The sequence below is a fragment of the Megascapheus bottae genome, chromosome 2, assembly GCF_031878675.1.
Source record: "Megascapheus bottae isolate mThoBot1 chromosome 2, mThoBot2.hap1, whole genome shotgun sequence".
Taxonomy (NCBI): Eukaryota; Metazoa; Chordata; class Mammalia; order Rodentia; family Geomyidae; genus Megascapheus; species Megascapheus bottae.
The window spans coordinates 46,923,000-46,941,003 of record NC_143510.1 but is presented as its reverse complement, the minus strand read 5'-3'; the positions used below and the strand labels follow the sequence as shown (position 1 = coordinate 46,941,003).

The 18,004-nt window shown below is 44.7% G+C and overlaps 1 protein-coding gene across 2 annotated transcripts in view; it reads left to right on the top strand.

The window, feature by feature from the left end:
* The first annotated feature begins 14,238 nt into the window (after window positions 1–14,238).
* The window catches only part of Mcrs1 (microspherule protein 1), an 11,654-nt gene continuing 7,888 nt past the window's right edge, over window positions 14,239–18,004 (top strand). The window contains exons 1-3 of one of the 2 annotated variants that reach the window (XM_090325319.1): window positions 14,239–14,326; window positions 17,056–17,175; window positions 17,668–17,806. In XM_090325319.1, coding sequence (XP_090181445.1) covers window positions 17,166–17,175; window positions 17,668–17,806 — 149 coding nt within the window. In that variant the 5' untranslated portion in view covers window positions 14,239–14,326; window positions 17,056–17,165. The remainder of the gene's footprint in view (window positions 14,327–17,055; window positions 17,176–17,667; window positions 17,807–18,004) is intronic. The other variant, XM_090325326.1, reaches the window with a different exon arrangement.

Genomic DNA, 18,004 nt, shown 5'->3' with positions numbered 1-18,004 from the left:
TGTGGTTTAAGTGGCAGAGCACTAGCCTTGAGCAAAGAAAGTGTCCAAGGACAATGCCCAGGCCCAGGGTAGTTCAAGCCCCACAACTGGCAAAAAAAAAAAAAGAAGGAAAAGGAAAAGTGCCAGGGAGGGGAAGCCACACATGTCAGAAACAAGAGGAATTTTAATTTCATCATCAGAAGAATCATGTTCTCAACAGTCATCTGACCCTCAGTTGGAAGCTGTGAGGAATCTGCACAGTGTAACTCTAAGTGACCTAAGGCCAATGAACAAATAGGATTTGAGCAGAGTAGGAGATTATTATTATTATTATTATTATTATTATTATTATTATTTTGCCTGTCCTGGGCTTGAGTTCACGGCCTGAGCACTGTCCTTGAACTTTCTCAGAGCTAAAGTTCTACCCCTTGAGCTTCTGCACCACTTCTGGCTTTTTTTTTTTTGCTAGTCCTGGGCTTGAGCTCAGGATCAGGATCTGAGCACTATCCTTGGACTTTTTCAAGGCTAGAGCTCTACCACTTGAGCCTCAGCACCACTTCTGGCTTTTTTCTATGTATATGGTACCCAGGAATCGAGCCTGGGTCTTTGTGCATGCTAGGCAAGCACTCTACCACTAGGCCAAACTCCAGGCCCTAGGAGATTATTTTTTTTTAAAGGGGGAGGAAGCAGGGAGAGGGAACAACAGAAATAGAAAGATGAAAAAATCAGAGAGGAAGAATTAGTTTGATAGGATTAGCAACAAAGTAGACAGAAGGGGGTAGGGGGAAATCTATGAACTTTGTGAAGCTAGGTCATTAGAAATTAACCAAACTGGGGGATGAAAATCCCAGAACAACAAAGACTATATAAAGAGATATTTGAAACAGTACTCATTGAGAATGACTGAACAAACCTCACATTCAAGGAGCTTAAAGAACTCAAGGTAAATGTAAAGACCTGCTAAAGCTAAGAGAACAGCTTAAACACAGGAGTTCCAGGGCTGAAGGTAGAGCTCAGTGTCAGAGCCTAAATGTGTAAGGTCCTGAATTTGATCCCCAGCACTGTTAGGGGAGAAGGGCAGTGTAAGGGGACAAAACAAAATAAAATACTCTATAGATATGGACACTGGTAACTCATGCCTGTAATCCTAGCTACTTGGGAGGCTCTGATCTGAGGATCACAGTTAAAGCCATCCCAGGCAGGAAACCAGAGAACTAGAAGTGGTGCTGTGGCTCTAAGTGGTAGAGCACTACCCTTGAGCAAGAAAGCTCAGGGACAGCACTTAGGCCATGAGTTCAAGTCCTACAACCAACAACAATAAAGATTCCATAGAAAAGAAATAAAGCATCAAGCGCTCATGCTTGTATTCCTAGCAACTCTGAAAGCTGACACCTGAAAATCATGGTTCAAAGTCAGCCCAGAAAAAGAAAGTCTTTGAGACTTTCAACTCCAATTAACCAGAAAAAAAAAAATTAAAAGTAGCCAGGTGCAGTGGCTCATGCCTATAATCCTAGCTACTCAGGAGGCTAAGATCTGAGGATTGAGATTCAAAGCCAACCCAGGCACTAAAGTCCGTGAGACTCTTATCTTAAATTAACCACTAGAAAATTGGAAGTGGCAATGTGGTTCAAGGGGTAGGGTGGTAGCCTTGAGCTGAAGAGCTCAGGGACAGCATCCAGGCCTAGAATTCAAGCTCCATGACCTCCCCCCACTACACACACAAAAGTAGAGCTTTGGCTCAAATGGTAGAATGCCAATCTTAAGGGATAGTGAAAAAACTAAGGGATAGTGCCCAGGCCCTGAGTTAAAATCCTGGTACCAGCACACATACATATGCGTGTGCGCGCACACATGCACACATGCACACATGCACACACACACACACACACACACACATACACACAAGAGAGGGCACAGTTTTTTGTTTGTTTTGCCAGTCCTGGGCCTTGAACTCAGGGCCGAGGCACTGTCCTTGGGCTTTTCTCAAGGCTAGAACTCTACCACTTGAGCCACACCACCATTTCTGGCTTCTTTCTATGTCCACAAGATAACCTAAAAACCCCAGGGACTGACATGTTATTTGTTAAAACAACTGACCATAACAGTGGCTACTGAGTAGCATCCTCAGAGTGGGAGCTTTCCAGTTTTCCCCAAGAGATTCTAACTCTCCCTCCTGTATCATGCGCCATGAAGCCCTTGGTCACTTGGTAGCCTTATCAATCTGCCAACTCCAGTTGAGAATTTCTTTTTCTTTTCTTTTTTTTTTTTTTGCCAATCCTGGTGCTTGAACTCAGGGCTTGAGCACTGTGTTTGGTCTTTTTCCTCAAGGCTGTCACTTGAGCCACAGCATCACTCCTGGCTTTTCTATGTATGTGGTACCAAGGAATTGAACTTCGGCCTTCGTGCATGCTAGGCAAGCACTCTACCACTAAGCCAAACTTCCATCCCCAATTTCCAGTGAGAAGAGATGAAGGTGGCAGAGACTGAAAAGTCACTCAACCAAATGTCCCCCAAGGCAGGGCCTGGGATTTGCCTGCTACCCTTCATTCCTGGAGTGATTCAGCCTGGAATAACATCAGAATGCAGCTAGCACACAGGCCAATAGTGTCATTGACTTTTGTAGCTCTGTCTGTGAAAGGTGATAGTTGACAATAATCCAGGTGCCCTCTCTTACCAACCCAGTTCTGAATCCCTGAGTGGGCCCCATTGCCTCTTTGTAAAGGAGTCCTTTTACTGCAATAACCACTAGGGGGAAGCAAAGTGCTCATCTAAGAGCCTGCAGGCCTGGCCAGGGAGGCAGAATTAACAGGAATGAGGCAGAATAGATGAAGGAAAGTGAGGTATGGGAAACAGCACCCAGGAACTCAAAGATAAACAGTGTATTAATGAATGGCTCTACTTGAAACACATAAACAGTATTTTCTTTGCTTTAAGCTTTGCTTTATACTCCCACATAAGCTGCAATACTAGTTAACACACACACACACACACACACACACACACACACACACACACAGATTAAAAACAAGCAGTTCTTACCTTGCAGACTGCCCGAATAGTGCACTCTGGAAACTGAGCAACTAGTTATCTTAAAGTAAGACACTTATCCTGGGAAAACACTTGGAGAAAGACTCCTCTTGACATAAATGTATTTCGATATTTATCTAAACTGGGCTTGGTTGTTCACACCTGCAATCCTAGCTACTCAGGAGGTTAAGATCTGAAGATCATGGTTCAGAGCCAGCACAGGCAGGAAAATCCATAAGACTTTTATCTCCAGTAAACTACTCGGAAGAAGCTGGAAGTTGTACTGTGGCTCACGTAATAAAGCACTAGCCTTGAACACAGAGAGGCTCAGAGACAGAGCCCAAGCCATGAATTTAAGCCCCAGGATCAGCAAAACAAAAACAAAACAACAACAGAAACACATCTCAAGGATGGACACCTGTCTTAAAGGGAGCATGTGGCAGCATCCATTCTGTTTAGTGGGCAGTCCAGCCAAAATCTCTGGCCCAGTTGATAAAACAGTATAACAGCAAGAATGACAAAATATTACATATTAGCTGAAAACAGAGTAGTTTTTTTCTAATTTGAGCCAAATCCCAACCTTCCCCCCTCACCCCTGGTTATAGGGCTTGACTCAGGGCCTGGGTGCTGTCCCTGAATTTTTTTGCTCAGGGCCAGCACTTTACCATTTTGAGCCATAATGCCACTAACAGTTTTCTGGTAGTTAATTAGAGATAAGAATCTCATGGACTTTCCTTCATGGGCTAGCTTTGAACTATAATCCTCAGCCTCCTGAATAGCTAGGATTACAGGTGTGCTCCACCAGAGCCTGGCCCAACCTCTTTTTCACCACATTACACCTATTATCAGATGTATCCACACCTAGGTCTGAATTGTGTACTCTCTTTGTGTGCGCACATGTGCATGTGCATACCCCAGCGCTGAGATTTGAACTCAGGACCTAGATGCAGTCACTTAGCTTCTTGACTCAAGGTTAGTGCTCTGCCACTTAAGCCACAGCTCCACTTCCAGCTTAATGGTGGCTAACTGGAGATCAGTCTCACTGACTTTCCTGCCAGGGTCAGCTTTAAACCCTATCCTCAGAGCTCAACCTCCTGAGCAACTATGATCACAGGTGTGAGCCACTGTCACCAAGCTACAAGAACTCAGTACCTAAAGGTCTTCTTTTTGGAGATCTCCACCCTAGAGCATCACTATTCACTGATCTGCTAATAGGAACTGCTGAATGACATACACTATGAAATTGGCATGGTTCATCTAGGAAGGTGCTGGGCAAAGCATGAGGAAAAAGTATGGCAGAGATACTCTTTGACTGAATCCTGCAAGGTAATGGATAGTGGCCAGTCTTCTCTCCCCCAGCCCTTTTCTCCTTTTCTACCAGCCATTGCCAACAGGCCCTTAGCTCTGCAGTGCAGAGATCTGTCCTTGTAAATGATTTTTCAAAAAATTATTTTCTAGGAACTCTGCAAGGATGCCCTTCATTTAGACTTCCTCAAGTATACACCATGTCGTCAGGCATTCATTCATTCATTCAACAAATGTTGGGTAGGACTAGATTGAGGCTCTGAGTTCAAAGTTTGGCCTAGTGGTAGAATGTTTGCCGAGCATACATGAAAACCTGGCTTCGATTCCTCAGTACTACATACATGTGAACATGTTCAGGCCCTGCGTTCAAGCACGCACTCACACACACAAGCACCTCACGGACTTTCCTGCCTGGGCTAGATTTGAACTGTGATCCTCAGATCTCAGCCTCCCAAATAGGTTAAGATCACAGGTGTGAGCCACCAGGCCCAGCATTAAGTCATTAAAAAATAAAAAAAGTCCTGGCCGTGAGTTTGGCTTAGTGGTAGAGTGCTTGCCTAGCATGCACAAAGACCCGGGTTCAATTCCTAGGTACCACATATATAGAAAAAAAAGCCAGAAGTGGTGCTCAGGCTCAAGTGGTAGAGCTCTAGCCTTGAGAAAGTCCAAGGATAGTGCTCAGGCCCTGAGCCCAGGACTGGGGAAAAAAAAAAAGTCCTTTCATGAAGCTTACTCTCTATGGAGGAGGCAAACAAAAAGCAAAATAGTGAAATATAATCTGTCAGATAGTAAAAGGTACCATGGAAAAACAGATCTCAAAGAGAAATAGAAGTCCCAAAAGTAAGGCAAGCCTGTAACCTCAACACTTGGGAAATGGAGGCAGGAAGGCAATAAGTTCAAAGCCAGTTTGAGCTATGTAGGGAGACTCTGGAGAAGAGGTTCTCCCAGAAGGAAAGTCTGGAACTAGGAGACAACATTAAGTACTTGGCATGTTTAAGAAGTAGCCCTGTCACGTATAGGTAGCACAGGTGAGTAAACAGGAAGAGAGGGTATGATACTGGAGCAGTGACCGGGAAAGATCACACTGTAGGCCATCAAAAGGACTTGTTGAGATTCTGCATGAAATGGAAACCATTGCAGGAATAGGAGTAGAGAAGTGTCATGATCTGATCTATGCTCTAAGAACATCATCCATCACACTGCTGGGTGCAGATGGAGAGCTGTGGGGAGGGGGGGCGGGGGGGCAGGAGTACCAGCTAGAAGCTATTGCAATTCTCCTCATTCAGGAAAGCTCAGTGAGCTCAAGTGCTACCCTTTCCCCTAGAAGCCTCCCCTGATCCTCTACTTCTCCTGGGGGCATTCCCATCTTTCACTCATGCATATTATCCACCCTCAACTCATCTGGTCTTTGTTTTGCAGTTGCTGGTGAGGCTATCCTTGAACATATAACATGTGAAATCAGGAGAGCAAAGGTCCTATCACTTCCAGAGATGTAGCTGCTTTTTTTTTTTTTTTTTTTTGCCAGTCTTGGGCTTGAGCCCAGGGCCTGAGCACTGTCCTTGGACTTTCTCAAGGCTAGAGCTCTACCACTTGAGCCTCAGCACCACTTCCAGCTTTTTTCTATGTATGTGGTACGGAGGAATCGAACTCAGGTCTTCATGCATGCTAGGCAAGCACTTTAACCACTAGGCCAAACTCCCGGCCCCTGTAGCTGCTTTTTTCCCACATACAGTGGGCCACATACACATCAGAAACCAAGTCAAACTCCTCCTTAAGAAATAAGTGGTTGGGGGGGGTGGAGGGGAGGGTAATGGGGACCAAGACATGTGAAAGGGTATCAATATATGTGAATTAATGCATCTTCTATCTGGCAAATATCATGTAACCCTTTTATTAATTACAATAAAAAAAAAGAAAAAAAAAGAAATAAGTGGTTAGTTCTATTCCTCTTTGTAGAGCTGCTTTGCTCTTGCCTCCGAGGCTTCTCCTGGCTGTTTCTGCTTGCAAACCCACGTCTCACTATACTAAGCACGATGATAGCCCTCATGTGGCCTGTTAGCCACACTTCACAGTCCCTTAGTATAGATGCTTACACAACAGGATTCATTTACACAACTGGCCTGCAAAGGCAGCTTGTCAAGAGGCAAGGAACATACACAAAACATCTGCCAAAGTAAGTGAAGAGTCTAAAGACTCCTGAGATCAAATTAAATTAATAATTGTTGATTGATTCTTTAAACTTTATTTTTTTGGTGCTCATATGAGCTTAAACTCAGCTCACATGGGGCTTAAACTCAGGGCCTGGGCGCTGTTCCTTAGCTTTTTCACTCAAGGGAGCTCTACCATCCACAGTTCCACTTTCAGCCAGTTTTGTGTTTTTTTTAAGTAATTAATTGGAAAGATAAGTCTCATGAACTTTCCTGTCCAAGTTGGCTTCAAACCACAATTTTCAGATCTCAACCTTCTGAGTAGCTGGTGTGAGCCACCTGCTACCACCCACCTTTTCCCATAAACATCTATTGAGTACCTACTGTCCTACTGTGTCCTGGATTAGGCAGGGAGGACATAAAATTGAGTAAAACAAATTTCTAATGAGTTTACCCCTCCCCCACAAAAGTGGTGACAAATATAAATAAACTAAGCTCTTGTACTTCTGAGAACTTACAATCCCTCCATCTATCCATCTACCCACTCATTCAGCAACTGTTTCCTGAGTGCGTGGTGCTAGTGCTGGATTGTCAGGATGACATCAGAACACACACACGGAGGCAGAGTAGTAAACTGTGGGGAGCTGGTGTAACTAAGAGCACAGCCACAGGCAAGTGCTGTGATAGAAGTACACAGAGAAATGGAGAATAGGGGAAGGGCCTTCATGGCTAAGTGGGATTTCAACAAAATGGTAGAAATAGGTAGAGAAGACGGGTGCGGTAACTCACGCTTGTAACCCTAGCTACTCAGGATGCTGAGATCTGAGGATCAAGGTTCAAAGCCAGCTCGGGCACAAAAGGACCTGAGACTCTTTTTTTTTTTTTTGCCAGTCCTGGGCTTGAGCTCAGGGCCTGAGCACTGTCCTTGGACTTTCTCAAGGCTACAGCTCTACCACTTGAGCCTCAGCACCACTTCCGGCTTTTTTCTATGTATGTGGTACCGAGGAATCAAACCCGGGTCTTCATGCATGCTAGGCAAGCACTTTAACCACTAGGCCAAACTCCTGGCCCAAGGACCTGAGACTCTTATCTCCACTTAACCTCTAGAAAATGGGAAGTGGGGCATGGCTCAAGAGTAGGGTGGTAGCCTTGAGCTGAAGAGCTCAGGGACAGCACTCAGGCCTAGCTCAAGCCCCATGAACCACAAAAAAAAAAAAAAAATAGAGAACTACTCCAGGTGGCAGAGTGGACAAACCCAAGGGAATGCAAGGGAATAGAACAGAGAACATTCATGGCCTAGGATAAGCTGGTGTATAGTTCAACATGTATATGCCAGATATCATGGGTCAATCCTGCTAGAATTAGGTTTTCATGCACTGATAATTTTTTTTGTGTGTGTGGGTTATGGGGCTTGATTTGGCCTGGGCAGTCCCTGAGCTCTTCAACTCAAAGCTACCCACCCTACCCCTGGGCCTGGTGTTATCCTTGAGCTCTTCAGCTCAAGGCTACCACCCTACCCTTGAGCCAAGCCCCATTTCCTATTTTCTAGAGATTAATTGGAGATAAGAGTCTCAAGTCCTTTTGTGCCCAGGCCGGCTTTGAACCCCTCAGATCTTAGCCTCCTGAGTAGTTAGGATTATACGTGAGAGCCACTGCCCAGCTGATAATTTCTTCTTTGAAAAAAGAGAATTATTAAATCTGAGCTAGGCACTGATAGCTCATGCCTATAATCTAAGCTACTCAGGTGGGTGAAATCTGAGGGTCATGGTTCAAAGCCAGCTCAGGCAGAGACTCCATGAGATTCTATTTTTTTTGTGTGTATGTCAGTCGTGGGGCTTGAACTCCAAACCGAGGCACTATCCCTGAGCTCTTCAGTTCAAGGCTAGTGCTCTACCACTTTGAGTCACAGCCCCACTTCTCATTCTCTGATGGTTAATTAGAGATTAAAGTCTCATGGACTTTTGTGCCCAGGCTGGCTTTGAATCAAGTTCTTCAGATCCTGAGTAGCTAGGACTATAAGCATGAGCCACCAGCACCATGAGATTCTCTTCTCCAATTAACCACCAAAACCCCCAAACTGGTTCAATGATAAAGCAACAATCTTAATCAAAAAAGCTAAGGGACTCTTCCTGTAAGCGGCCTGAGGTGACCTGTGAAAATGGTTCGCTACTCTCTAGACCCAGAAAACTCCACAAAATCATGCAAGTCAAGAGGCTCAAATCTTCGAGTTCACTTTAATACCACCAGAGAAACAGCCCAGGCCATCAAGGGTATGCATATCCGGAAAGCTACAAAGTATCTGAAAGATGTAACATTAAAGAAGCAATGTGTGCCATTTCAGCATTACAATGGTGGAGTTGGCAGGTGTGCCCAGGCCAAACAGTGGGGTTAGACACAGGGTCCCTGGCCCAAAAAGAGTGCTGAGTTTCTGCTGCACATGCTTAAGATTGCAGAGAGTAATGCTGAACTGAAGGGTTTAGATGTAGACTCCCTGGTCATTGAACAGATCCAGGTGAACAAAGCACCCAAGATGCGCCACCGAACTTACAGAGCCCATGGTAGGAGTAACCCATACATGAGCTCCCCGTGCCACATTGAGATGATCCTTACTGAGAAGGAACAAATTGTTCCTAAACCAGAAGAGGAAGTTGCACAGAAGAAAAAGGTATTCCAAAAGAAACTGAAGAAACAAAAACTTATGGCACGAGAATACATTTAGCATAAAATAAATTCAAATAAATGAAAAAAAAAAAAGCTAAGGGATAGCCTAGGTACTCAGGAGGCTGAGATCTAAGGATCATGGTTCAAAGCCATCATGGGTACTAAAGAACATGAGACTCTTATCTCAAATTAACCTCTAGAAAAAAAAAAAATCAGAAGTGGCGCCCTGGCTCAAGGAGTAGGGCGGTAGCCTTGAGCAGAAGAGCTCAGGGACAACACCTAGGCCCAGAGTTAAAGCCCCGCGACTGACCAAAAAAAAAGAAAAAGAAAATAAAAAAGAAAGAAAAAGGAGGGGGAGAAAGGAGGAAGGAGGGAGGGAGGGAGGGAGGGAGGGAGGGAGGGAAGGATGGTGCCACCTTTGTGTTTTAGGGAAGCTGTGGTAGCAATGTAGAGAATTTAAAGAGCTGAATGAATATAGGAACAACAATCAAAATACCAATAATAAAGGCTGAACTATAGGAGTTTAGGGCAACAGTCATTACTGGAGCTATGCATGCATGCCCTTGTATGGTGGTATCTATATAATGTGCAAAACCTTTTGCTAGTTGAATGTGCAGGTAGAATGAACAAAAACAGAAAATTCTGTAAATTTCCTTAAAGGTTTTGTCAAGTGAAAGACACAGACCAGTACAACTTTACCACTTTTTTTTTTTTTTGGCCAGTCCTGAGCTTGAGCTCAGGGCCTGAGCACTGTCCTTGGACTTTCTCAAGGTTAGAGCTCTACCACTTGAGCCTCAGCACCACTTCCGGCTTTATTCTATGTATGTGGTACGGAGGAATTGAACCTGGGTCTTCGTGCATGCTAGGCAAGCACTCTCCCACTAGGCCAAACTCCCGGCCCCTGAGCTTCTTTTGCTCAAGGCTAATACTGTACCACTTGAGCCACAGTACCACTTCTGATTGTTTCTGTTTATGTGGTTCTGAGGATTTGAACCCAGGGCTTCATGCATGCAAAGCAAGCCTTCTACCACTATGCCACCTTTCCCAGTCCCACAACATTCTTTTGTGTGTGTGTGTGCGTGTGTGTGTGTGTGTGTGTGTGTGTGTGTATTATGTATGCAGGTCCTGGGACTTGAACTCAATGCATAAGTTCTCTATCTCTGACTTCCTTTATACTCAAGGCTAGCACTCAACTACTTAAGCCACAGTTCTACTTCCAGCTTTTTTGGGTAGTTTAGTGGAGCTAAGTCTCACAGACTTTCCTACCCAGACTGGCATTAAGCCCTTGATTTTCAGCGCTCAAGTGTTCTGAGGAGCTAGGATTACAGGTGTGAGTCACCATTGCCAGACCACCACATTCTTGCTTTAATCTCTGTGATGCTCTTGGTCCCACTTGTTATCTTCTACCCCACTGTTCACTATGGTGAAAAATCTACCCTCAATTATCTCTCTTCTGAGCCACAAAGTTCTAGATGGGAACACCTAACTGAACATCACAAAAGGTTCCCCATCGGCACCTCCAACTCATCCAAATTAAGCTCAGCTTTCCATATTACCCCCAAATCTGCATCTCCTATTTCCTATCTCAATGTGTAGCCACCAGTCTTCCACCAATGCCAAAGAGGAAACTAGGGAATTGTGTCTTGAACCTTGAGCCACAGCACCTCTTCTGGCTTTTTTTTTGTGTGTGTGTGGTACCAAGGAATTGAACGTGGGTCTTCATGCATGCTAGTCAAGCACTCCACCACTAGGCCACGCTCCCAGCCCCTATTTAAAAACTCTTTAATGGCTCTTCCTCTTAGAATTAAACCTAACCATAGGCTATAAAGCTTTTTCTAACAGCTCTTCACCTTGACTGTATGATATTCCATCATACAGATAAAGTGATGATTCGTTAGACTTCCAATGATAGATGTTTGGATGTTTTCTAAATTTTCTCTCCTATAACTTTGTATATGTTTATTTTGCATATATGCAAGTGACTGGATCAAAAATAGCTGGGATTTCTAACTCTGGCAAGTATTGGCAATTTACAGTTCTACCACTACTATATGAGGGCTTCTTTCCTTATAACTGTGACATGGGTATATTGTTGAATATGCACATTTTCCCCAATCTCTAGGGGAAAAAATATATCTAGACATAGCTTGAATTCTTTTGTTAGCGACATTGAATATTTTTTTGTATGTCTAAGAGCCATATGTCTTTTCTTTTTTATTAATAACTTAATTTTCTTATTGGATTTCTTTGTTCTTTTTCATATTGATTTGAGAAGACATTGTATACATTAAGCAAATTAGTCCCTTTGTGTATGAGTTATAAATATTTCCCTTACTTTGCCATTTGTCTTTATGTTTTTTGCTCTAAAGAAATTATAGATTTTTATGTAAAAAGAATTTAAATCTTTTTATGCTTTGAGAAATTTTGTACCACTCTGAAAACTACTTTCTGCACTGACATTATAAATGTGTAGTTTTACTCTTTTACAATTATTTAAATACAATTGATTCATATGAATTATTTTAGTGTAAGAAGTGGAGACAGTACCTTATTTTATTCCAGGTGGCTACACAATTGTCTCAATGTAACTTATGCAATCCATCTTTTCCCTAGTGATAGTTCTAACTTTATAACATAGTACATTAAAAAAAAATTGTAAAGATGATGTACAGAGGGGTTATATAAGAGTTAAGTACATTTCTTTTTGAACAGTGTCATCCCATCATACTAAAAATTTTTATGTCAAGTCTATTTCTGGATTATTTTGTTCTCATGAAATTGCCTATGCATGAACATTCTTTGGCTTTTACTATTTTAATTATGTTCTTTTTAATAATTTACTATTTGGTAGAGCTATTTTCCTCTGATTAATCTTTTTTCTTTCTTTCTTTTTTTTTGATAGCTCTGTAGTTCACTAGCCTGAGTTCTACACTTGAACCATGCCTCTGGCCTGGCTTTTTGCTGGTTGTTTTGCAGATGAGATCTATCAAACATTTCTTCCCAGGCTGTCCTCAAACTGCAATCCTTCAGGTCTCAGCCAACAGCACCCAGCTATAATCTCCCCCCCCCCACCAAAATGTTATAGTTACTTTGTATATGTTGGGAGAGCTTTCTAGTAGCTTGAACTCAGGCCCTGGGTACTGTCCTTGAGCTCTTTTGCTCTACCACTTAAGCCATACCTCTACTTCCGACTTTTTGGTAGTTTATTAGACATAAAAGTCACATGAGCTTTGTTGACCCAGCTGACTTTGAACTACACTCCTGAGTAGCTGGTATTATAGGCGTGAGCCACCAATACCTGGCTTTTTTTTTTTTTTTTTTTAAATAAGATCTCACTATGTGGCTCTGGCTGGCTACATATTTTTCATGGTCCTCAAGTTTCTGAGGACTGGGATTATAGGCATGTACCTACCTACACACCTTATCCATAGCTAATCTTGATGTACAAGTTTCCATATAAACTTTATATTTAAGTTATATAGTATCTCTAGCATTTATTGGGCTATATATAGATTAAATTATGAAGACTAACATCTTTATGATAGTGAATCATAACAACAGAGTAAGCTTGAGTCATACCCAAAATAGGAGTCCGCTTTTCCATTTACCCAAGCCTTATTTCGTATCCTTGATAGTATTTTAGTTTTGGACACCTAGCACATTTATGATTATATTATGGCTAATTAGTTTACTTTGTTGTTGCTATTAAAAATTATACTTTCTTTTGGGTGTTACGTTTAAATACATATTAGTATGTACCCATTTTGCTAAAACATCTTATTTGTTACTTGTATTAGTTTTTCAGTTGATGTTCTTGGTGCTATCATAATTATTTTAACTTTTCTGGTGTTTTTTTTTTGGGGGGGGGAAGGTGGGGCTGCACAAACATCAACCCTGAGGCTCACATTCTCACTCACCCTACCCCTACCTTACAGTTGGCACTCTACCACTTGAGCACCATCCCTCTGCTTAAGCTAAAAGTCTGTATCTCAGCCTGGGACCTATAATCGCAGCTTTTCCCAAGGTTGAGATTTGAGGATCTGAGTTTGAAGCCAGCCCTGACAGGAAAGCCCTTCAGACTCTTTATCTCCAATTAATCACCAAAAAAGCCCTAAGTAGAGCTGTGGTTCAAGTGATAAGGGTACTAACTTTGAGCAAAAGAGCTCAAGGATAGTGCTTAGGACTTGAATTTAAGCCTCAGAAAGAAACACACATACACACACACGCACAACCAGGTACATGCACATTAAATTGGTTACATTCGGTAAATAAAATGTGGAGTAGGGCTGGGAGTTTGGCCTAGTACTAGAGTGCTTGCATACCATGCATGAAGACCCGGGTTCGACTCCTCAGTACCACATACATTAAAAAAAAAAAAAAAAGCCAGAAGTGGCGCTGAGGCTCAAGTGGTAGAGCTCTGGCCTTGAGAAAGTCCAAGGACAGTGCTCAGACCCTGAGCTCAAGCGCAGGACTGGGAGAAAAAAAAGGGGGGGGCTCTTTTTGTGGGGCAGAGGGCAGTCCTGGGGCTTGAACTCAAGGCCTGGGCGCTGTCCCTGCACTTTTTTGCTCAAGGCTAGCGCTCTACCACTTTGAGCCACAGCACCACTTCCAGTTTCCAGGTGGTTAACTGGAGATAAGAGTCTCAAGGACTGCCTGGGTCGGCATGGAAGCATGCATGCTCCGATCTCAGCCTCCTGAATAGCTAAGATTACAGGGTAAGCCACCAGCACCCGAGGCCAGAACTTACTTTTTTGTTCTTACTCAAGGGTTTACCACTTGAGCCACAGTTCTACTTCCGGATTTTAGCTGGTTAATGGGAGTTGAGCGTCTCACGGATTTTTCTGCCTAGACTTTGAACCACGGCCCTCCTAGCTCAGCTTCCTGAGTAAGTAGGGTCACAGGCATGAGCTAAGGGCGCTCGAAGCTTCAGCTGTTCCTCGCCCCAAGTCTAGCTGTTGCCTTAGCCGCCGGATAACCTCGCAGGTAAAACGCGGCAATCCCCTCGCACGCCGCCCCAAACGTGGGAAAGGCCCCGCCTCCCGCTGCGTGACACGCCCCCTTGACGTGTGCTTCTAGGATGAACCGGAAAAGATTATCCCGCCCTCGTTGGTAACCCGGAAATAGACGTACCTCACGGAAGCCGGCTTTGGCCCTGCGGCTGCTGCTGTCGCCGTGGAGGTACTTTTGGAGCTGGAAACCTAGGAATGGTGAGACCTCGAAATTCGGCTCTGGGTTCTGAGTAAAGTTGGGGATGGAATGGTGTTTCCAAGAGTGCCTCGAGGGACAACCCCTCACCCCTACGACGCTTGGGGCCCCGCCCCGGTAGCGCCCCAAAAACCTGCGCATGCGTGGGTCACTCTGGCCCAGGAGCTGGCCCGTAGTGCTACGCATGCGCACAAGTGGTGTGCTGGAGACGGGGTGAGACTGGGCTAGTTGGCCACGCCCACGAGAGTGTCGGGCTTCCTCGGATGTTGTTCTTGGAGTTACTTAGCCGACTTCGTCACCACTCTGACCCTAAGCACTTCAACCTAGCGTGTTCTCATCACGCACCTTGGCGGTGCTCTCATGGGAGGAAGGGCAAAAGGCGGGAAAGGAGGACGCAGACTTTACTACGGGATCCGGCCCTTTTTTGATCCTCTGTTCTTGATAGCAGCGTTCTCACCCGTTAACTTCCGGTCACGACCAGCAGCACACCTGGAGTCAGATCCAGAGCTCCAAGACTGTTTAGAAAGGGTGGAAGTTCCATACCTGATTTTGGGGGGGTTGTTGGATAGAGAGGCCACTCATGGGTCACATAATTCTCAAACCACCTTTTTACCTTTCTTTGACAATAGCTGTAAGTGGGAGGAATAAAGAAGCGATTTTTTTCCCCCTACCTTGGTCTGAGAGAAATGATAAAAATAAATAACAGAACAAAACAAAATAACAAAACAGCCAGCGCGGTGGCTCACACCCATAATCCTAACTACTCAGGAGGCTGAAATGTGAGGATCGTGGTTTAAAGCCACCTCTGGCACTAAAGAACCTGAGACTCTTATTTCCAGTTAACTATTAAAAGACCAGAAATGGGGCTGTGCCTCCAGGGATAGGGTGGTAGCCTTGATCTGAATTGCTCAGGGGCAGTGCCCAGGCCCAATGTTCAAGCCCCATGACCTACAAAAAAAAGATAATAATAATAATAATAGTAATTGAGCCAAGAAATCCTTGATTCATTTCAGTTTGTAGGCAGAACGCTTAACACTTTTTTTTTTGCTTGCCAGTCTTGGGACTTGAACTCAGGGCCTGAGCACTGTCCTTGGGCTTTCTCAAGGCTCTACCACCTGAGCCACAGCATCTCTTCTGGCCTTTTCTATGTATGTGGTACTGAGGAATCAAACCCAGGGCTTCATGCATGCTAGGCAGGCACTCTACCACTAGGCCACACTCCCGGCCCCAACTTTAACATTTGTGTGTGCATGTGTGCGTGCACACACATGTGTGTATGTGTGTGTGTGTGTGTGTGTGAAAGAGAGAGAGAGAGAGAGAGAGAGATAGGACTTGAACTCTGGGCCTGGAGATAAGAATCTCACTGACTTGGGTGGCTCACTCCTATAATCCTAGCATCCTAGCTACTCAGAAGGCTGAGATCTAAGAATTGCCATTCAAGGCAGCTCAGGCACCTAAGACTCTTACCTGCAATTAACCACTAGAAAATGTGAAATGTGGCTGTGGCTCCAGGGATAGGGTGGTAGTCTTGAGCCGAAGAGCTCAGGGACAAGCCTCACCCCAGGGGTAGGGTGGTAACCTTGAGCAGAATAGCTTAGGGACAGGGCCCAGGCCCAGCGTTCAAGCACCATGACCCACCCAAAAAAAAAAAGTCTCACTGACTTTAGTGCCAGGGCTGGATTTGAACTGGGATCCTTAGATCTCATCCTCCTGAGTAGCTAGGATTACAGGTATGAGCTACCATGCCTGACCCAATCTTAACATTTTTTAGTAGAATTAGAGAAGTCTGTGAACCCCCCTAAAATAGTATGTGTTTGTACATTTTTCTGAACTTTACACCTTTTCTGTATCTTGAAAGTATCAGTGACTTTCCCAAAGCTACCATTTTTGTTTTGTGGAGTTTTGTTGTTTTTTGTAGTACTGGGGAATGCAACATGCTAAACAAGCCCTCTTATTTTTGAAGGGCTAAAGGTTTCTAAGGCTTTTTTTTTTTTGCCAGTCCTGGGGACGAATCTCTGGGCCTGAGCACTGTCCTTGGGCTTTCCTCAAGGCTAGAGCTCTACCACTTGAGCCACAGTACCACGTCCAGCTTTTCTATGTATGTGGTACCAAGGAATTGAACCCAGGTCTTCATGCAAGCTAAGCAAGCACTCTACCACTAGGCCAAACTCCCGGCCCTCTAAGGCTATTTTTTTTTTTTTGCCAGACCTGGGGCCTGAACTCAGGGCCTGAACACTGTCTTTGGGTTTTCTCAAGGCTAGAGCTCTACCACTTGAGCCACAGCACCACTTTCAGCTTTTTTCTGTGTGTGTGGTACTGAGGAATCAAACCCAGGTCTTCGTGTACCACTAGGCCAAACTCTCCGCCCAAAGGAATTGTACTTTATTTTTTGCCAGTCCTTGGTTTGACTTCAGGGCCTGAGCACTGTCCTTGGACTTTCTCAAGGCTAGAGCTTTACCTCTTGAGCCTCAGTACCACTTCTGGCTTTTTTCTATATATGTGATACTGAGGAATCAAACCCAGGTCTTCGTGCATGCGAGGCAAGCACTCTACCACTAGGCCAAATTCCCAACCCTCTAAGGCTAATTTTGAGAGTACATCATTATGCCTCATTTCATTCCTTGTATCTTACTTAGCTTCTAAGGCCCTGGAGACAGGAACCTTCCCAGTCTGAGATGAGTCTGCCAGTCAAAAACCTGAAACCTCAGGGAGCCTCATTTTTCCTTTGCAGAATCTTCTCTCATCTTTTAAGCTCACCTGGTCAGAATCCTTGGATGAGCCTGTGCGACCCTTCCTCCTAGCCCTGTGGTTTGGAACCCGTGGCTTTGGGACTGTAAGAGGATGGACAAAGGTAGTATGAGGCCCTAAATGCTCGGGCACTAAACATCTGCTGATTCCACCCTGTGCCTGGCATGTATGTCTTTTGGTCCTGGCTGTGTATTGCCACCTCCCCCTGGGCCGGCACCTCTTGGCAGAGCCACAATTGACTGACTTGTTGTTGAGCTGCTGTTGCTCTTAGGCATGCTGCATTTTGATGGCAGAGGGAACAGTTATGCCCAGAGCCCGGTGTGTCGGCATCATCATTCTGATTTGCCCACCATGTACTGTACAACATGACACGTGGCACTGGGACAGCTGCCCAGCGTGGAAGGTCTGGGCCAGGTCTGAGCCCAGATGGGATCTGGATGGTCAAGGAGCTCCCACCTTAAAACCTCAAATGTCAAGAAGGCGGGGAGGGGTCAAGAAGGCTGGCAGAAGAAGGGACTGAGGAGGGATCCGATGTGCAGAGCCTGGAGGCTCCAGACTCTTAGGAGGCCTTAGTTTACCATTTCTCTTTTTTTAGATTCTCAGGGGCTGCTAGATTCATCCCTGATGGCATCAGGCACTGCCAGCCGCTCAGAAGATGAAGAGTCACTGGCAGGGCAGAAGAGAGCTTCTTCCCAGGCTTTGGGCACCATCCCTAAACGGAGAAGCTCCTCCAGGTAGCCAGAGTTCAGAGGGACTAGGAGACAAAGAAGGCCTACAGCATGAGTCATTGAATTAGGGGTCAGGCCAGAGAATGGTTGAGTCCCTGACCTGAGTCCCTATGGGGTCTAATTAGAGCCTGAGACCTTTCCTATCCCCACCAGTCTCTTCCCATGGCACTGAGAGCAGGGGAGGAGATCTTCATTCTCTGACAT